This window comes from Ovis aries, chromosome 5 (genome assembly GCF_016772045.2).
Source record: "Ovis aries strain OAR_USU_Benz2616 breed Rambouillet chromosome 5, ARS-UI_Ramb_v3.0, whole genome shotgun sequence".
Taxonomy (NCBI): Eukaryota; Metazoa; Chordata; class Mammalia; order Artiodactyla; family Bovidae; genus Ovis; species Ovis aries.
Window position 1 is genome coordinate 39,845,548 of NC_056058.1, and position 22,421 is coordinate 39,867,968.

Consider the following 22,421-nt stretch of genomic DNA (forward strand, 5'->3'; position numbering starts at 1 on the left):
GATTTTTGTGTGGCCACATCAGGCTTTAAGCAACCCAACGTTTACCTTGTGTGTCCAGCTTTACCTATTACATCCATCTCTCATTTGTGTACCCCACAGAATTATGGAGTGGAGCAATTATTCCATGTATGCTGACTTTGTCCTCTTGGGCTTGTTCAGCAACACACGTTTCCCCTGGCTTCTCTTTGCCCTGATCGTCTTGGTATTTGTCATCTCGATAGCCAGCAACACAATGATGATCATTCTCATCCACCTGGACTCCCGCCTCCACACTCCCATGTACTTCCTGCTCAGCCAGCTTTCCATCATGGATATCTTGTACATTTCCACCATTGTGCCCAAGATGCTGATTGACAAAATGGTAGACCAAAGGGCCATTTCCTTTGCAGGATGCACTGCCCAGCACTTTCTCTATCTGACCTTGGCAGGAGCCGAGTTCTTCCTTCTAGGACTCATGTCCTATGACCGCTATGTTGCCATCTGCAATCCTCTGCGCTATCCTGTCCTTATGAACCGCAAAGTCTGCTTGTTGATTGTGGTGGCAGCCTGGCTGGGAGGGTCCATAGACGGCTTCTTACTTACACCAGTCACCATGCAGTTCCCTTTCTGTGCTTCTCGGGAAATAAATCACTTCTTCTGTGAGGTACCTGCTCTTCTGAAGCTCTCCTGTATAGATACATCAGCCTATGAGACAGCCATGTATGTCTGCTGCATTATGATGCTCCTCATTCCTTTCTCTGTCATCTCAGCCTCTTACACAAGGATTCTCGTTACTGTTTACAGAATGAACGAGGCGGAGGGGAGAAAAAAGGCAGTGGCCACTTGCTCCTCACACATGGTAGTTGTCAGTCTCTTTTATGGGGCTGCCATGTACACCTATGTGCTACCTCACTCTTACCATACTCCTGAGCAGGACAAGGCTGTGTCTGCCTTCTACACTATCCTTACTCCCTTGCTCAACCCACTTATTTACAGTCTCAGGAACAAAGACGTCACAGGGGCCCTACAGAAAGCTCTGGGAAGGTGCTCATCCTCAGGAAGGTAACCACCTTCCAAAGAAACTGCATTTGCTGCTAGAGGTTTGAAGAAGAGGATATAGGACTTAATTGTCATCTTTGGATTGAAACATTGTCTGCCTGGAAATAGCAAGTCATCCACATGCCAGCAACTGTGAGGCATCCTGGGATATAGAAAGCCTACCATAGCATTTTGAAGATTTCATCATCTTTTGAAACATAAGAGGATTCTACAAAATGGTGTTGAATGAAACTGGAATAAAATAGGGGTTTCAGTAGATGGTTTCACCCATACGCTTTCGACAAATTTTGCATCCCACTGAACAGATGTTTTTTTCCGGCCATGGTCAGTGATGACAAAAGAAATGCTAATCTTCTGCTATTCCTCTAGCTTCTCATTGCAGTTTCTTTTTAGACATCATACAAATTGACTACTTAAAAGACATCAATATGTCCAATATTATTTTGATTGTATTCAAATGCTATTTTAGTAACTAACTGAATTTTTTACAAATGATGGTTTTAGCCTTCCAAAACATTTAATTCAATCAAGCCAGTATTGGCAGTATCATTATTTTAAAAATTGGTTTGACTTTATGTAATTAATTTTTCAACTGAATTCTAATAACATGGCTAGTAGACACAATAGTAAACATCAATTTCTGGAAGAGACCAATACCTTTACTTTTTTTCCCATGAAGTTTTGCTAAAATAATCTCAGAATAATGGACCAATGTGCTTTTGAGAGAGGTAAACATGGATGTCTTCTACGTTTTCTATCCTTCCTAATGATATAATTTAATAGGAACATCCAGGGTAGTTTGAAATCATATCTTTTTCACTGTATTTAAATTGCCTGATGACCTAATATATTTCATTTTGAAAGATTTTCATGCAAAAGAATGGAACTCCTTTGAGAGTTAAATGTTAATTTATTATTTTAAAAAATAATATATGCTACTCCTTATTTTTTATTTTATAATATTTTAATTTAGTTATGATTATTTTATTTAATAATTTAATTGCTTGAATAATTGTGGTTAACCAATAGTCTTCTGAAGTAGAGAAATTTATTTTTCATCGTCTATTTTCTTTTCTACGCTTTTCCCTAGTTGACCAAACTCCTTCTATTTTGAGTCCTCAGTCTTTCTGTCTTTCTACCTTTGTATCTTCAAGTTTGCTTATCTTAGGCTTAATTTTCTAAAAGGAAAACATTTTGCATTACAAAAATGAGAATGTAATTACGTGTAAGCTCATTTAAAATTTTATTAATATCAGAGTGGTCTGAAGATGTATAAGTCAGCTGGGAATTGACATATGTTTCAGAAAATCCAATGCTTCTACATCTTGGAAAAAAAAGGAGGAACATATTAGAGAACTTTCTAATGCATCTCACTTTTCTATGTTGCATTTCTATGTGTGTGAAAAATAATATTGTTTAGTATTCCTAAATGTAAAAATTTGTACTATTTTCTCTCAATAACACCTATATTATAACCAGAAGTTGGAGTCAAATTTAAAGACTCCACTATTTTGTCCAAATTTCCTAGAAACCTTCAACCTAGTCCTTGGAATTTATTTTCTAACACTTGTGTCATGGAGAGAAGGATTCACGCCAAGATTGGAAATTTTGGCTTTTTATAATATAGGAATACTGAATATGCTTTACAAATAGCTTCTGGATAGAAAAGAAATAGATTGGAAAAATTGTACTCACATTTAAAAAGATGTCTTGGTATTATAACACTTATCAAACTTTAACTACAGACTTGAAATTAATTTTTTCAACCTCTCTATGTCCGGTTGAACAAATTAATTTAATTTCTTGAAACTTTCTTTTTCAAGGTATTAAATTAGACCATTCAAACTTAATTCTTACCTCAGAGGAATTATTTTAAAAGAACACGATATAACTGGTGCAAAGCAACTTTAGCTTTGGAAGGTGCTATATGCCATGAGGTATTATTATAACTGACACAACACTATAGAGAGGAGGCAGTGAAACCTGCTTTCTTCACCCGTTTCTATACCAGAAGAGGTCTTGTCTCTCGACATTGTACTTAACATAGCATTTCCTCTTGCAGAGATGAGGTTACAGAGGTGATTAATGTCCTCTAACTCTAGCATAAGACCTTTATTAAAACATTCAGAAACTGTTTCAAGGACTGATGTTAGTCTGTCCACAGCGCATACTTATGATAAAATGATAGCTTACAGTGAATGATGTCAGACGTGTGATCTCCGAAGAAGATTTAGCTTCAGGTTCAGGGACCAGGCTTGGTCACTCAAGAACTTTTGTGTAGCACAGTTTTATTAAAGTGAAAAAGGACGGAGAAAACTTCTGACATAGACATTAGAAGGGGGATGGAGTGTGCTCCCCTTGCTAGTCTTACCAAGGCCTTATATACTTTTACCAGACTGACTCCCACAACAGACACCTTAAATTAACAAGATTAGAACTAATAATAGAAAGATCTTAACAGACCCACTCTTAAAACAAATGTCTTAAGATAACAAGATTAGTCAGAAGATTCTTGTTAAAAAGAAGAAACATGTCCTTGAGTAAGATGCATTGTTGTTATACAGTCTTTAGTACAGAGTTTAAGGGAAAACATACTCTTGAGCCATTAGCTCCGGGCTTAAAGAAAAAGCATTTTGTGTGATTAAGAGGAAAGAATGTAGAAAAAAAAAATTTTTCCTTTTCTCCTCCTTGAGAGCCCCGGGCCCCTTTCTCCTCCTGGAAGGCCCTGGACCCCTTTCTCCTTGAGGGCCTCTGATTCCTTATCAATCTACCTAAATTAACTCTCAAAAACAATGGTCATTGCCTCTAGTGTATCATGAGAGGATAGATATCCTAGCCTCACTTCACACTAAATTCTTCCTGACTTCAGAAGCTGAAGAAAACAAGCAAGACCACCCTATATGAAGAACGCTTCTTGGGAGGGAACTCTATAGCCACCTGCGTAGGGGTTGATCCCTCTCTTTTTCCACATAGTGAATTAAAAGGGGCCAGAGAATATTTACTTTTCTTTTGTTAGGTAGTTAGAATAGGAAGTCCAGAATTGCGGGGCTAAAAGACAAGGAAGGGAAAAGCCCACGAAAATAGAACAAAGGAAGGTCAGAGGACCAGAGTGAGGACCTCAGGTAGGACAAACAGCACTCCTGGCTAGCCCAATTTACATAGGGCAGGCCCAGGGGAGGGAAAAACAGACAAAAAGAGGAGCCAAAGGGCCGGGGCCCTCTCTTCTTTTCTCATCTTTGTTTCGGAATGCCCTCACACCTTGAGGGTGTATTTTCCTGCTATTTTCTAAATAAAATTGAGCTGTAACACGGAGCTGTTAACACTGATCTGTCTAAGAGCTATAACACGGTCTGTTCAAAATCCAAGAGCTATAACACGGTCTGTCCAAGAGCTGTGACGCGCCAAGGGCTTTAATGTCCATTGCTTCAAGTTTTTGTTGAGATGAGACAGAACCGAGGAGATTCCTCTTGCCTGACACTTTCCAGGTTAGAGACACTTGTAGTTGTCACCCAGATGATATAAACTGAATGAATAAAATAAATGTCACATGTCTTACAACGCATTTGTTTTCAACATCAGTCCAGTTTCTCCCCTCTACAGTAGTGTTAGCAAATCCAAGGCATATTTGGACATAGTAAGATCTTCTTTTCCTCAATTTTTGCTTTTCTTCTCCTTTTTTTCTACAAATTATTTATCTTCCCCAATTTATACCTCTCCCTCTTCCATTCCTAACAATTCTTACTTCCCAAACACATTCCTCTTTTTTTTCTCTCTCTCCCTTGCTCTTGCACTTTATCTACTCCCAATTTTTTGTTTTATTGACTATGCTCCAGCTTTCATTGCTCTTGGTAGTGATCCTGTTCTTCTCTAGTGAATCATGGGATTTTCATTATTCTAGATTACTAGGATAACTAGGGGCTTGGGGATTTCAGGGACATTTAAAATGGGCTTCTGAAGTGTGCTGGCAATAAAATGAAAGAGAAGATGAGGTTTTAATATAAAGAGAATTTTAATAGAAACTACTTAACATAGATGTGTTTGTCTTGGTTAGATGTACTTAACTGTAGCCAGAAGGTTTGCATAATGGAAAATGTAGACAAATCTAATAGTACTTTCTTAATTGTGTGCTCAATAGGCCTCTTTGGTTCTGCTATTTCAACATAATTTTTAGTCTAAGAGTTCAAAAAAGGATACATGTATATGTATTCAATATTACTGAATCACTTTTTTCAATCACTGAAATTAACACAATGTTGTTATTCAACTGTGATCCATTATAAAATGAAAATGTAAATAAAAAAAGAAAGTTATAGTCTGAAGAAATTAAAAAGTAAAATAAAATAGATGGATTTTCCCCAGCATTGAGAATCTACTGTTCCACAGTGAGTAAGGTAAATTTAGAGAAAGTTGTTTGCATCTCTAAGCAGAGAAGCAGAGACCTCATTCTCAGCCTGACTGGGCATTCTTTCTGTCTTACATGCTTGATCCTTCATGTGCGCTCTGGGTAAGTTCAGTCATCTGCTTATGACTGCTTCTTTGATATTTGCATTAACATTTTTTTACTTAGAGTATAGACTTATATTTTAGTAACTCCCAGTCTTTGTTTAGAGATATCACAGAGCATATTCCATAATCTCAAGAGAAATAGAAATACTCTAAACATTATTTTCTTCACTGTCTTATTTGTAAACAATAGATAATATTGTCTATTTTGGTTATAGTGAGGGATTATTTCAGATGAAGTAAACATAATAAAGTAATGAGAATTAAAAAGGAAAAGGAAATGTTACTTGAATTCTGCATCATAGAAAATTTGAGTCTGAAGTAACCTTAGAGGTGATTGTGCCACACCTTTTCATTTAATAGATGGAAAAACAAACCCTGAGAACAGAATTCCATTCCCAAAAACATATGGGAAATGGTAGAACTGCGGTTGCAATGGAGGAATCCTTATTCTAGTTTCATGGATATCTAGCATATCTTCTAAGGCTTTGTATTTAATCATTGTCACCAGAAGATGGGTGAATTACGTGATTTATGAGTCGTTGTTTAGATTAAATATTCTGGCAGCTTTGGAATTTTTCCCCCCAGGTCTCTCAGTGTCTTCACACTTTTTTCTTTATGTATGAAGTTCCAGTTAAGTAACCTGATATGTGCCTCTGTCTTTCAAGAACATCAGCAGAGAAATAAACGCTTTAGAAATTTAGAAAGAGCTTCCTAAAAATATATTAATTTAGGTTTTATCATGATAAATACTGGAATTTTGTCCAAGAATTCACTCTAAATACCAGGTAGCGCTTTGGAATGGGGTGGGCAAACAATTATCTGAGATTAAACAAAACATCTAGAATTTAAGAGAACATGTGTATACCTGTGGCGGATTCACGTTGATGTATGGCAAAACCAATACAATATTGTAAAGTAATTAGCCCCGAATTAAAATAAATAAATTTATATTTAAAAAATTTAAAAAAAGAATTACTATCTTATAATATATGTCTATTAAGGATTGTTACTGGAAAAGGCTAAAGGAGATGAAGGGTATTAGTAGGAAAAGAACTAAAAGAGAAAGATGAGCAAGAAAAAAGAAAGAAAACCTTGAGACGTTACAAAATATCTATCATATATAAATAATTTAGACTCTGATACTTTACCAACACAAATTGTCATGTTCAGAAGCTGTGTTATTTTCCTTTGTAAACTTGGTAATTGTAATAGAAGACCAACTTGTTATAGCAGCACTTCTCAACCATTTTCCTGACATGGACATTTAAAAAAAAAAAAAAGGTAGTCACTGGGGTAAATTGAGGTGGCTGTTGACTGCCAAATCAGTTTCCTGGTGGCTATACCTGCTCAGGTATTATCAGACCCATTTAGTGTTGAGGATATCAATGCTGCTGCTGCTGCTGCTGCTAAGTCACTTTAGTCGTGTCCAACTCTGTAAAACCCCATGGACAGCAGCTCACCAGGTGCCTCTGTCCACAGGATTCTCCAGGCAAGAATACTGGAGTGGCTTGCCATTTCCTTCTCCGGGGATATCAATGCTGCTGCTGCTGCTAAGTCGCATCAGTCGTGTCCGACTCTGTGGAACCCCATAGACGGCAGCCCACCAGGCTCCCTCTCCCTGGGATTCTCCAGGCAAGAACACTAGAGTGGGTTGCCAGTTCCTTCTCCAATGCATGAAAGTGAAAAGTGAAAGTGAATCGTTCAGTCATGTCCGACTCTTAACGACCCCATGGACTGCAGCCTACCAGGCTCCTCCTCCATCCATGGGATTTTCCAGGCAAGAGTACTGGAGTGGGGTGCCATCGCCTTCTCCGGGAGACATCAATACCTGGTTGTAATACCTGGTTGTAAACCATTGGTGGCTCTGTATTGAGCTACATCACACTGGAAGGAAAAGGATATTCAAATAATTCTATTTCTAATTGAAGGACTTTTATATTTTTTGATAAGTGATATAAACTATTCTTTAAGAAGCATTAGCTAGTTATTGAATAGCATTCTAAATGGCTGGAAAATTTTACCACATGTGATAAATCTAGCCCTGGTAAATTAAAAAGAAAATTGAAATCATTCCAAGCATCTTTTCTGACCACAATGCAGTAAGATTAGATCTCAATCACAGGAGAGAAACCAGTAAAAATTCCAACATATGGAGGCTGAACAACATGCTGCTGAATAACCAACAAATCATGAAAGAAATCAAAAAAGAAATCAAAATATGCATAGAAATGAATTAAAATGAAAACACAACAACCCCAAACCTGTGAGACACTGTAAAAGCAGTGCCAAGGGGAAGGTTCATAGCAATACAGGCATACCTCAAGAAACAAGAAAAAAGTCAAATAAATAACCTAACTCTACATCTAAAGCAACTAGAAAAGGATGAAGTGAAGAACCCCAGGGTTAGTAGAAGGAAAGAAATCTTAAAAATTAGGGCAGAAATAAATGTAAAAGAAACAAAAGAGACCATAGCAAAAATCAACAAAGCCAAAAGGTGGTTCTTTGAGAGGATAAATAAAATTGATAAAACATTAGCCAGATTCACCAAGAAACAAAGGGAGAAAAATCAAATCAATAAAATTAGAAATGAAAATGGGGAGATCATAACAGAAGTTTTAACTTTAGAATGACCTTTACTTTCATCTCTACATTACATGCTTTTTTTTTATTCTTAAGAGATACCAGGGTTAGATAAGTAGTTTTATGAAAAAAATCTCAAGAAGCAATTATAACTTTTGCTTTGGAAAAGAATAGACTCTGGTAAGAGGATTGGACTTTGGCTGATCTTCCTCTTATGCACAAGGTGAGCCCAGTAAATATAGATTAATTACTAACCTAGGGATTTCTCCTGCAAGATGCTGAAATCTAATATTAATTAAATGCTTACTTTTATCTTAGCCCCAACTTCATATCCAAGTATTTTAAAAGGCTGCCATTTCAATGTTGCCTAACTAAGGTCTGGACTCAATTGCTCTGAGGTAAGAGTTAATAGTTTCATGGAAACCAAATAGAACATTTCCCATACACTATAATGTTTTCTTTAGGCGTCACTCTAAGACTATTAGAAACTATCTGCAGGTTTAAGAAGGATAAATTTGTACATTCAGTTCTCAGAAAAGGGATACTTTAGCATGAAATAGGAAATGTAGGGGAATCTGGTATTAGTTTATGGGTGCTTGAATGAATTTACTAAAGAGAGAAAGGGCATGAAAAAAAAAGCTGATGGTTGAAAGATCTAGCTTAGTATTCATGATGAGTAGTTTTTAGACTTTAATGTCTAAGGTATGTATTACTAATGAAAAGTATGGATTGCCCTCTGAATGTTTTCCTTTTTTTTCCCCCTCTGAATATTTTTAAGGCAAGAGTTAACCTTTTTGTATGGAAAAAGGTGTGGGTAGAGGTTTTTGCATCCTTAAAGGGAGATTAAAATATATTGAATTATTTCTTTTTATTGTTATTATTTTCTAAGCTCCCTTCTCCCTTCTTTACTCCATAGGCATGGTCATATGCTCTCATAGTGCTCAAAAGATAAAATCTATTTTTTAATAGACAAGCAGCATTTCTTAAAGAAATTCCCTTAAAAGATTTTACCATGGTCCTATCAGAGACCACTGGACTAAATCACAGAAGCAGAATAGGATTATGTCTACATGTCAGAAACTTAGATCGCATCATGCAATAATGAGCATGTTACATTTAGAGCTGAAGGTATCAGCTTTTTATGTTCCTCTGTCATTTCTGATCTTGTGCAGTTGTTTCTTTCCTCTAATTCTTTACTCCCCTATAGCACTAGCAGAGTAGAGAGTAGATGTCCCTTGTGCCTGATCCTTTGATTTCTGTTTACCTCTGCACAAACTGACACCACTACTCAAAAGGATGTATCTCTATTAATCAAAATAAGTAGCTGCCCTGGCATCTGACAGCTTTAAATTTAGACCCTTCATGCAATATTCCAGGAAGCCAGCTGTACTTATTGTTTCCAGACCACTGACCACACCTCTCAGTCAGTTCAGTTCAGTCACTCAGTTGTGTCCAACTCTTTTGAGACCCCATGGACTGCAGCACGCCAGGCTTCCTTGTCCATCACCAACTCCTGGAGCATACTCAAACTCATGTCCATTGAGTCAGTGGTCACATCCAGCCATCTCAAACCTTGTCGTCCCCTTCTCCTTCTGCCTTCAATCTTTCCCAGCATCAGGGTATACCCTTAACAGTACGCTTTAGGTAAGTTGGCACCTGGTATTAAAACTAACACTTTATGATTAACTATATGTACATATTTAAATCTTCTGTATCTTATGATGTTTTGACATCTTAACTTTCTAGCTGTGGAGAGACTGCCCCTCCCTGGACTAGTCAGTTATTAGAGATAGCAAAAGTCTCAGCATGTCTTTGATATGAAAACTAAACTATCTGGAATCAGACCTTCTCCCTGTCAATTGTACATACAGTGAATCAGAAAGGATTGGTCCAAGACCTCCTTATCTTCAGTAGTCCTTCTCCCTGATTTCACTTGAAGGCCTCTTTTTACAAGATGTTGCAAGGATCTGAACTGTGTCCAGACTTCTGTGGCTTCTCTCAGAATAATTTCAGGCTTATTGTCCTGAAACATTCCGCCTCTACCACCTAGCACCTTGCACAGGAACCCTCTTTCATCTCCTTACCTTTACTCTCCACATGGCATATCAGAGAAAAAATCAAGGCCTCTTGCAAAACTTACCCATCCTTCCCCATGGCAGAGATCCAGAGTCTCCACTACAGCGCTCTTCTTACCTTGGCTGGATCTTCCCATACCCTAGCCTCTGCCATACCAGGTGGGTTATGTATCTATACTAGATGATGTTATTTATGTCAGTTCTGGAGGTGGGGTATTCTCTGTCTTGAACAAGAGAAGAGCCTGAACCTGGAGCCATGCAGATACAAGGTTTCATTTTTTTTTCTTCTAATTTTTAGAAGGATTGTAATTAAAGAAGGAAATGGTAGAAAACTTGAGACTAGGGAATAATGATGATAGTGGTAGAAAGGTTACCTAATGGGGAATGGAATCCAGTATCTTGTACGTGAAAATCAAATCATGCATTACATTAAAAAGCAGTCAGTAGTGTTAACACTAATGTTAAAATTAGATACTGGGAACTGATGCAAATAGATTAAATCATGACATGTCATTGTGCTCACAATGTAGATGTCGCCATGTCAAATATTCCAAAGTGCAATGCTGAATACATATTTTGATAGTGTGTCACATTAGTTTTATATATTTGATACACCTTTGTGCTAAGCCTCTTAGTATTCTATTCCTCTAACAGGATCTATTCCCTACTCTTAAGTATTCTCTCTTACACACACACACACACACACACACACACTCACATATACACAGAGAAGCAGCTTGGATCCAAATTGAGGTTCTTTTAGTCACTGAAACTCTGATTGTTTTAGAAATAAAGTTAGTTTACAACATATCTTTCTGCTCCTTCAGTTTTATTAATATATTTTAACATTCTAGGATCTACTCTAAGAAAGGATCTGAAGTTTGAAAAATTTGCATTCCTTAATCAAAGAGTTCTGAGGCAATGAGAATGATTTACCATTTTGAATATTCTGTAGACTCCAATCTGAGTGTATGTGTGAACTAAATTTCTCTGACCCATATTTTGATTGCAAAGCAGCTTTTCCTAGGCAATTTTCAGATTATTTGGCTATCTCAGTTTTTCAGTGTATTTTCAAAGTGATGATTAAGAGTGGATTTGATACTGTCAGTAGTCCACGTATAATCTACAATGTGTTTAAGTGAAAAAAAGGACTGTTGATCAAGATAAAGTTATTGTCTGCCTGCATGAATATTTTTATCCCAACCAGTTATTGCAGAGCTCCATAAACACAGTTTTAATTCTAATATCTTGAATTTAATTTCTGTGTCTATGATTCAGAGCTGTGGCTTTCACAAGTAAATCTTTCACATATTTAAAAAGGCAGAAGTAGCTGACTTTTATCAAACTTATTGAAAGCTGATATTTGATATTTAGCTAAGGTTTATGCTGGTTTACCCAGGCATTTGTTTTTCTCCTTCTCAGTTGAAAAGGTATATTAAATTTCAACACAGGCCAACATAAAATTGCTTTTTACCTTCTTCCTCTGAAATTTTGCTCACTTACCTAGTCTATAGTGTAATTACATCTTTAACGAACACTCAGAAAAAGTCTCAGTATTGTTCCTAATAGTTCTGCTTCAGCATAAAGATTAATTCATTCTTAATACCTCAAAGACTATATATTTATTTAAAAATCCAGATAAAGTATTAGTAACTAGTATATTTTATAGAAATATACTTCTTCAGTAATTCTGTCACTAAAATGAAGAGATGTACACTATAGAAATGTATACTATAAAACAATGGTAATAATAAAATGTTCTTGAATATATCTAAGAAGTGCACTCTTACATCTCTCAAGAATAAAACATACAAGAGTTCATTCCACCTAATTCAACTGAGTTTTTTTCCTCTAAATTCAGGAATCTCATTTCCATCTAGAGTTGCCTTTACTTATAAACACAGAGGATAGATAACAATGTAGAAATATAATTGTTAAGGAATTAAAAATAAAAAACAAAGCAAGTAGTAATGAATTCCTAGGACAATATAAAATTTTCATAATTTCAGAATGTCAGAAAAACTGTTCATGTTTGGCTGAACAATAATTAAAAAGTTGCTTAGGTCACTATGAAATGATATGAGGCCATTCTAAGTCATAAAATCTCAGTCCACTCAGTGGTGTCAATCAGAAAGACCACAATGATGAAGAATCCAAAGCCTTGCTTGCAGAATACATGTAAGGTGGTACTCATTTGATATTTACGACCCTAAATTATTCTGTGAGAAAAAAAATGGATCCAAGTACTTAAAATGACCTGTGCCTAAAACATGAACTTCCTTGGCAAAATAACATCTAACCATACACCACAGATATTGACCATTAATTAAAGTTAGTAGTACTGCCTTGTTAATTCCTGATGTTCCAACCATTCACAAAGCAGCTTAATTACAATAGCAGCCAAATTATCTAAATTTATTGGCTTCATGCTTATTCTTTATCAGTTTATGAAATCACAAATGGATGTCCATGATGTTAACAATGCAATATTAAATGGCAGAGTGCAATTTAAATTTAATCTACCCATACATATTGATTGCAAGGCAATATGAAGGGTAAGGCACAGTTATCAAACTGAAGAAATTTTCATTCTAAAATAAGATTATAAAATATATACAGAAGATAGTTCAAAATAAAGATGAAAAATTTGAAAACAATACTGTATAAATTATTACATTTACATCTTATATCAGCCTACAGAGATATTGACCTATGATAACTTTTCACAAGCGATGAAACTGAGTTAGTCTATAGATTAATTTTTCTGTCCAATGTTACGTAGACAATTAATGCCAAAACTGGGATTCAGCATGATTCTGAACTGATGTTCTTTCCTTTATCTCACTCTGCTTCTGACATACTATCCATGAAATTAAATAAAATTTGAATTAAATTCAAATTCCCTAAATTTTGAATTATTAATTAACCTAACAACTTCCTGTCTTTGCAGTTCTAGGAGCTATTATGTGATGTAAACATGGAGATGGTTCTTCAAAATTCCACTGACTTCATCCTCTTGGGCCTCATCACACATCCCACATTCCCTGGGTTTATCTTTGCAGTGGTCTTCTCCATCTTTCTGGTGGCTGTAACAGCCAACATGGTCATGATTCTGCTCATTTACACAGACTCCCACCTCCACACGCCCATGTACTTCCTGCTTAGCCAACTGTCCATCATGGACACTGTCTACATCTGCATCACTGTCCCCAAGATGTTGCAAGACCTCTTGTCCAAGGAAAAGACCATCTCCTTTCTGGGCTGTGCACTTCAGATCTTCCTCTACCTGACCCTGATTGGAGGGGAATTCTTCTTGCTGGGCCTCATGGCCTATGACAGGTATGTGGCTGTGTGCAACCCTCTTCGATATCCTCTCCTCATGAACCGCAGGATTTGCTTGTTTATGGTGGTGGGTTCCTGGGTTGGTGGCTCCTTGGATGGGTTCATGCTGACTCCCTTTACCATGAGCTTCCCTTACTGTGGGTCCCGAGAGATCAATCACTTTTTCTGTGAGATCCCAGCAGTACTGAAGCTGTCCTGTATTGACACATCACTCTACCAGACCCTGATGTATGCCTGCTGCGTGCTGATGCTTCTCATCCCTATATCCATCATCTCTGTTTCCTACACACGCATCCTGCTCACAGTGCATCGGATGAACTCTGCTGAGGGCCGGCGCAAAGCCTTTGCTACCTGTTCATCCCATATTGTGGTGGTGATCATTTTCTATGGGGCAGCCTTCTACACCAATGTGCTGCCCCAATCATATCACACACCAGAGAAAGACAAGGTTGTATCTGCCTTCTACACCATACTCACTCCAATGCTCAACCCACTCATCTACAGCTTGAGAAATAAAGATGTGGCTACAGCTCTAAGGAGAATACAGGGGAGATGTACATACTCCCAGAAAGTCAGAGCAGGAGATGTATCCAAGAAATACTAGAAGGAGCTGGGTACAAACTTTCTTGGTACTGTGGCTACTGGCACACAGTAATTCTAAAAAATATGTTGTTGGTTCCAAAAAATATTCACTATCATTTTCACAATCCAGAATTATACCAGGCAAAATAATTCTTTTGACACCAACACTTAAGAACTATAGCTGAACACAGCCAGTATCTCAGCAACAGCCAATTCACTTGTCTGAATTCACTGACAGACATCTCTCAGAGAGCATTTTCTTCAGATAGCATTATAAATCATTCCAGTCAGTCCAAACATCCCTTTGAAAGTCCTGAATGAATATTTTTATGTTATATATTTTCATGTGTCTTTTGTGTCTGTATTTCTGACAAACTTTTGAATAGAAAATGCGAGGAATAATTTTCATGTCCTTGTTGATTTAAAGTCAAAAGTTCAGTACAAATTAAATATTTTCTGATGACTATAGTCTATGTGGCACCTCTTTTTAGAAAACTTTTGTAATGATAATTCAATTAGGTTTGGGGTTCAGTATTCTTTGTTATATTTTATAAATGTCTGTGTTCTCTAATCTCTAAATTTAAACTGTTATCATAACTTTATTCATGTAGAGTTCATTATGTGTCTGGAAATCATTAAATATTTCTGATTGATTAGATTTAAATTCTATTATTATTGATAGACATTGCTATAATCCTGTAGTAACTTCCATTTATTCCCTAATAAAATGACTTATGAAATAAAACATGAATAAATCAAGATCTTTGTTAGTTAAAACAGCTCCCTTGGTCAATTTTCCTATTGTAAAAGTTTTCATCTAGTAGACTGGTACTATTTTCTCTATTAATTATCTTTTGCTTATTTGAGAAGTTTAATAGATACAGGATCCTGATACAATAGAATGTTTATTTTAAAACACCACAGTCACTAAGGACTGTCCATCCATTTACCTACTTAATTTTAACTTCCTTCTTATGTGTAAGGCACTAAAATATGACAAACAAATTCTCATTCACCTGGTGTTTCTCTTGTTTTGCAATCAAAAGCTTAGAATGTGCTGGGATCATTTTTGGGTGATTTTTTAATTGACAAAGATTAAGAATAGGTTACTGTATGTCATTGTTAGTGCCAATGCAAAGTGAAAACTGTATCCTTCATAGATGTTCATGTAAGTAAATCTCATCTCATTAATATGCTAATCCAGGGTTCATTTTGCCTTGGAAGATTCTCCCAAATTTGATCTTATGCTGAAACAAATAAACAAATAGAAAAGAGATGGAAGAAAGGCTTAAATGGATGAATCTCTTCAAGTAGAAAAACTAATAAAACACTAATGAAAGAAATCAAAGATGATAGAGATGAACAAATTACTATATTCTTGGATTGAAAGAATCAATATATTGAATAAAACTTCAGTTCAGTTCAGCTCAGTCGCTCAGTCATGTCCAACTCTTTGCAACCCCATGAATTGCAGCACACCAGGCCTCCTGTCCATCACCATCTCCCAGAGTTCATACAAACTCACATCCATCGAGTCAGTGATGCCATCCATCCATCTCATCCTCGGTTGTCCCCTTCTTCTCCTGCCCCCATTCCCTCCCAGCATCAGAGTCTTTTCCAATGAGTCAACTCTTCTCATGAGGTGGCCAAAGTACTGGAGTTTCAGCTTCAGCATCACTCCTTCCAAAGAAATCCCAGGGCTGATCTCTTTCAGAATGGCCTGCTTGGATCTCCTTGCAGTTCAAGGGACTCTCAAGAGTCTTCTCCAACACCACAGTTCAAAAGCATCAATTCTTCAGCGCTCAGCTTTCTTCACAGTCCAACTCTCACATCCATACATGACCAATGGAAAAACCATAGCCTTGACTAGACAGATCTTTGTTGGCAAACTAATGTCCCTGCTTTTGAATATGCTATCTAGGTTGGTCATAACTTTCCTTTCAAGGAGTAAGCGTCTTTTAATTTCATGGCTGCAATCACCATCTGCAGTGATTTTGGAGCCCCCCAAAATAAAGTCTGACACTGTTTCCACTGTTCCCCCATCTATTTCCCATGAAGTGATGGGACCAGATGTCATGATCTTCGCTTTCTGAATGTTGAGTTTTAAGCCAAGTTTTTCACTCTCCTTTTTAATTTTCATCAAGATGCTTTTTAGTTCCCCTTCACTTTCTGCCATAAGGGTGGTGTCATCTGCATATCTAAGGTTATTGGTATTTCTCCTGGCAATCTTGATTCCAGCTGTGCTTCTTCCAGCCCAGTGTTTCTCATGATGTACTCTGCATAGAAGTTAAATAAGCAGCATGACAATATACAGCCTCGATGTACTCCTTTTCCTATTTGGAACCAGTCTATTGTTCCACTTATCTGAGTCTAAATGATTTGAGTCTTCCTTTTTTTCTTGATGAGTCTGACTAGTGATTTATAAATTTTATTTATCTTCTCAAAGAACTAATCTTTAGTTTTATTGAGTGTTGCTAATGTCTCCATCTCTTTTTCATTTGTTTCTACTCTGATCTTTATGATTTCCTTTCTTCTACTAAATTTGAGCTTTGGGGTTTTGTTGTTCTTGTTCTTGTTCTTGTTTTGAGAAAGTCAATTCCTAAGCAGGTTGATAAGAAGTCTGGGGGTCCCCAAGGAGAGAAGGGTCTGGAATTCCCAAGGAGAAAATGACACTTTTTTTTCCTCTACGTTCCTTAAGATTAGATAACAATAATGTATCTTGCTTGAGGACAGTTTCTGGAAAAAGCCTTCTGGCTAACCCTGTTATTTTAAAATGTAGATTATGGGAGTGGGTCTAGTAAGTTCTTTACAACCTCCAGACATTCTTTTGATTCACTGTAATAACTAATTAGCTGTTTTCCCTACTTTCTTCAATTTAAGTCTGAATTTGGCAATAAGGAGATCATGATCTGAGCCACAGTCAGCTCCTAGTCTTGTTTTTGTTGACTGTATAGAGCTTCTCCATCTTTGGCTGCAAAGGATATAATCAGTCTGATTTCAGTGTTGACCATCTGGTGATGTCCATGTGTAGAGTCTTCTCTTGTGTCATTGGAAGTGGGTGTTTGCTCTGACCAGTGCATTTTCTTGGAAAAACTCAATTAGTCTTTGCCTGCTTCATTCCACATTCCAAGGCCAAATTTGCCTGGTACTCCACGTGTTTCTTGACTTCCTACTTTTGCATTCCAATCCTCTATAATGAAAAGGACATCTTTTGGGGGTGTTAGTTCTGAAAGGTCTTGTAGGTCTTCATAGAACCATTCAACTTCAGCTTCTTCAGTGTTACTAGTTGGGGCATAGACTTGGATTACCGTGATATCAAATGGTTTGCCTTGGAGATGAACAGACTTCATTCTGTCGTTTTTGAGATTGCATCCAAGTACTGCATTTCGGCCTCTTTTGTTGACCATGATGGCTAATCCATTTCTTCTGAGGAATTCCTGCCCACAGTAGTAGATATAATGGTCATCTGAGTTAAATTCACCCATTCCAGTCCATTTTAGTTTGCTGATTCCTAGAATGTCGACGTTCACTCTTGCCATCTCTTGTTTGACCACTTCCAATTTGCCTTGATTCATGGACACAACATTCCAGGTTCCTATGCAATATTGCTCTTTACAGCATCGAATATTGCTTCTATCACCAGTCACAGCCACAGCTGGGCATTGTTTTTGCTTTGGCTCAATCCCTTCATTTTTTCTGGACTTATTTCTCCACCGATCTCCAGTATCATATTGGGCACCTACTGACCTGGGGAGTTCCTCTTTCAGTATCCTATCATTTTGCCTTTTCATACTGTTCCTGGGGTTCTCAAGGCAAGAATACTGAAGTGGTTTGCCATTCCCTTCTCCAGTGGACCACATTCAGTCAGACCTCTCCACCATGACCCGTCTGTCTTGGGTTGCCCCATGGGTATGGCTTAGTTTCATTGAGTTAGACAAGGCTGTGGTCCTAGTGTAATTAGATTGACTAGTTTTCTGTGAGTATGGTTTCAGTGTGTCTGCCCTCTGATGCCCTCTTGCAACACCTACCATCTTACTTGGGGTTGTCTTACCTTCGGCGTGTGGTATCTCTTCACGGTTGCTCCAGCAAAGCGCAGCCACTGCTCCTTACCTTAGATGAGGTGTATCTCCTCACTGCCACCCTTCCTGACCTTCAAAGTGGGATGGCTCTTCTATGCCCTTCTGCAACCGCACAGCCACTGCCCTTGGACATGGGGTTGTTCCTCCTGGCCGCCGCCCCTGGCCTCGGGTGAGGGGTGGCTCCTCTTGGAAGCTAGAGGTCATACCATTCAGGTATGACCTAAATCAAATCCCTTATGATTATACAGTGGAAGTGAGAAATAGATTTAAGGGCCTAGATCTGATAGATAGACTGCCTGATGAACTGTGGAATGAGGTTCCTGACATTGTACAGGAGACAGGGGTCGAGACCATCTCCATGGAAAAGAAATGCAAAAAAACAAAATGGTTGTCTGGGGAGGCCTTACAAATAGCTGTGAAAAGAAGAGAGGTGAAAAGCAAAGGAGAAAAGAAAAGATATAAGCATCTGAATGCAGAGTTCCAAAGAATAGCAAGAAGAGATGAGAAAGCCTTCTTCAGCAATCAATGCAAAGAAATAGAGGAAAAGAACAGAATGGGAAAGACTAGAGATCTCTTCAAGAAAATTAGAGAAACCAAGGGAACATTTCATGCAAAGATGGACTCGATAAAGGACAGAAATGGTCTGGACCTAACAGAAGCAGAAGATATTAAGAAGAGGTGGCAAGAATACACAAAAGAACTATACAAAAAAGATTTTCACGACCTGGAGAATCACGATGGTGTGATCACTCCTCTACAGCCAGACGTCCTGGAATGTGAAGTCAAGTGGGCCTTAGAAAGCATCACTATGAACAAAGCTAGTGGAGGTGATGGAATTCCAGTTGAGCTATTTCAAATCCTGAAAGATGATGCTGTGAAAGTGCTGGACTCAATATGCCAGCAAATTTGGAAAACTCAGCAGTGGCCGCAGGACTGGAAAAGGTCAGTTTTCATTCCAATCCCAAAGAAAGGCAATGCCAAAGAATGCTCAAACTACAGCACAATTGCACTCATCTCACATGCTAGTAAAGTAATGTTCAAAATTCTCCAAGCCAGGCTTCAGCAATACATGAACCGTGAACTTCCTGATGTTCAAGCTGGTTTTAGAAAAGGCAGAGGAACCAGAGATCAAATTGCCAACATCCACTGGATAATGGAAAAAGCAAGAGTGTTCCAGAGAAACATCTATTTCTGCTTTATTGACTATGCCAAAGCCTTTGACTGTGTGGATCACAATAAATTGTGGAAAATTCTGAAAGAGATGAGAATACCAGACCACCTGACCTGCCTCTTGACAGATCTGTATGCAGGTCAGGAAGCAACAGTTAGAACTGGACATGTAACAACAGATTGGTTACAAATGGGAAAAGGAGTGTGTCAAGGCTGTATATTGTCACCCTGCTTATTTAACTTCTATGCAGAGTACATCATGAGAAACGCTGGACTGGAAGAAGCACAAGCTGGAATCAAGATTGCTGGGAGAAATATCAATAACCTCAGATATGCAAATGACACCACCCTTATGTCAGAAAGTGAAGAACTAGAAAGCCTCTTGATGAAAGTGAAAGTGGAGAGTGAAACAGTTGGCTTAAAGCTCAACATTCAGAAAACGAAGATCTTGGCATCCGTTCCCATCTCTTCATGGCAAATAGATGGGGAAACAGTGGAAACAGTGTCAGACTTTATTTTTGGGGGCTCCAAAATCACTGCAGATGGTGATTGAAGCCATGAAATTAAAAGACGCCTACTCCTTGGAAGAAAAGTTATGACCAACCTGGATAGCACATTCAAAAGCAGAGACATTACTTTGCCGACTAAGGTCCATCTAGCCAAGGCTATGGTTTTTCCAGTGGTCATGTGTAGATGTGAGAGTTGGACTGTGAAGAAGGCTGAGTGCCAAAAAATTTATGCTTTTGAAGACTCTTGAGAGTCCCTTGGCCTGCAGGGAGATCCAACCAGTCCATTCTGAAGGAGATCAGCCCTGGGATTTCTTTCAAAGGAATGATGCTGAAGCTGAAACTCCAGTACTTTGGCCACCTCATGCAAAGAGTTGACTTGTAAGGCTCGGAGAACCGCACTCTGAAAAGGACACTCAGGGACAGCCTCTAGTGGACTGACAGAGTTTATTATCCAATTGTGTAGTTTTATAATTTTCAGGGAATAGAGCATAAAGCTGACTTGCACATAGCCATTCCAGATAAACATTAAAGCATTCAAGCATAAAATACAGTTCCCACCGTCCAAGCCATAACATAGCTTTGGCGAAACTCTAAAGGGAGTCTTATCATGAAACAACAGTCCTTGCTCTCAGATTCAGGTGGTCAGAAGGAAGCCTTCGAATGCATCAAGGCGAGGCGTATTGACCCTTCATCATCCGTTCCCAGCCTTGGGCACTCAGTGAACACTCATAACCCTTTGTTATGCTCGTCCCAGCTTCCAACCTTCGTCATGAGTGGAGCAAATACATTTTCAGTATTTGCTTAAAGCCTTCCAGCTTCTCCATATTGACTCATTGTAAAGACTTTGATGCTGGGAGGGATTAGGGGCAGGAGGAGAAGGGGACAACAGAGGAAGAGATGGCTGGATAGCATCACTGACTCGATGGACGTGAATCTGAGTGAACTCTGGGAGTTGGTGATGGACAGGGAGGCCTGGCATGCTGCAATTCATGGGGTCGCAAAGAGTCAGACACAACTGAGAGACTGAACTGAACTGAACTGAATAACTAATTAAAAAATATATAACTCCATTTGGAACACTAGTGAGGGGACACTCTTTCTGCCCCCTTCTGATGTCTGTCAGAAGCTTTCTCTATCCCTTTTATACTTTAATAAAACTTTATTACACAAAAGCTCTGAGCAATCAAGCCTCATCTCTGGCCCTGGATTGAATTCTTCTCCCCTGGAGGCCAAGAATCCCAGCATCTTTCCTGGTTCAGCAACAGCTTTTCACTTTTTCTAGTAGCCTTAAGCATAAGGTTAGATTATTTATTTGACATCTCTCTTATTTCTTCAGGTAGGCTTGTATTGCTGTAAACTTCCCTCTTAAAAGTGTTTTTACTTAATCCCATAAGTTTTGAATGGTCACATTTTCATTGTCATTTGTTTCTAGGTATTTTTTTTTTTTATTTCCTTTTGCTGTCTTCAGTGACCTGTTGGTTATTTAAAGTGTGTTGTTTAGCCTCCAGGTGTTTGTATGTTTTACAGTTTTCATTTTCCCCCCTGTAATTAATAGCTAGTTTCATAGTGTTGTGGTTAGAAAAGATGGTTTATACAATTCCAATTTGTTTAAATTTATTGAGGTTGATTTGTGACTCAAGATGTGATCTGTCCTGGAGAATGTTCTGTGTACAACAGAAAAAAACTATGTTCTGCTGTTTGTTGATGGAATGTTCTGAAGATATCAATTAGGTTCATCTGGTATAATGTGTGATTTAAGGCTTGTAATTCCTTATTAATTTTTCATTTTCTGCCAGGATGATGTGTCCACTAGCATAAGTAGGATGTTAAAGTCCCCTACTATTATTGTGCTACTGCAAATTTCTCCTTTTATGATTTTTCTCCTATATATATATATATCATATCAATAGATGTAGACAAATCTTTTGACAAAATTCAACACCCATTTATGATAAAAACTCTTCAGAAAGTGGACATAGGAGGAATCTACCTCAACATCATGAAGGCCATATACAACAAATCCATAGCAAGCCTTATTTTCAATGTTAAAAAACTGAAAATATTTCCTCTAAGATCAGGAATAAGACAAGAGGAACAACTCTCACCACTATTATTCATCATAGTCTTGGAAGTCTTATTCACAGGGATCCTAGCTATGGCAATCAGAGTAGAAAAAGAAATACAAGGAATCCAAATCAGAAAAGTAGAAGCAAATCTTCACTATTTGCAGATGACATGATACTATATACAGAAAGCCTTAAAGATTCCACCAGAAAATTACTAGAGCTAACCAATGAATATAATAAAGTCATAGGATATAAAATTAGCACACAGAAAACACTTGCATTCCTATACACCAACAATGAAAAATCAGAAGGGGAAGTTAAGGGAACAATCCCATTCACCATTGTGTTCTCTTTCTAGTATAAGGTTAGGTTCTTTATTTGATGTCTCTCTTGTTTCTTGAGGCATGTTTGTATTACTATAAACTTCCCTCTTATGGACGGGACATATGCCCATCTACAGCAGATTCATGTTAT

At 37.8% G+C, this 22,421-nt stretch overlaps 2 protein-coding genes across 2 annotated transcripts; both read left to right on the forward strand.

The window, feature by feature from the left end:
- The first annotated feature begins 103 nt into the window (after positions 1-103).
- Positions 104-1,045, forward strand: LOC101122438 (olfactory receptor 2T27). Its single transcript, XM_004009438.4, has one exon. It carries the CDS (start codon positions 104-106, stop codon positions 1,043-1,045), a length of 942 nt encoding a protein of 313 aa, XP_004009487.2.
- Positions 1,046-13,176: 12,131 nt separating this feature from the next.
- LOC101122694 (olfactory receptor 2T2) lies at positions 13,177-14,145 on the forward strand. Its single transcript, XM_027970602.1, has one exon. The coding sequence runs from the start codon at positions 13,177-13,179 to the stop codon at positions 14,143-14,145; it is 969 nt and encodes a 322-aa protein (XP_027826403.1).
- Positions 14,146-22,421: the final 8,276 nt, after the last annotated feature.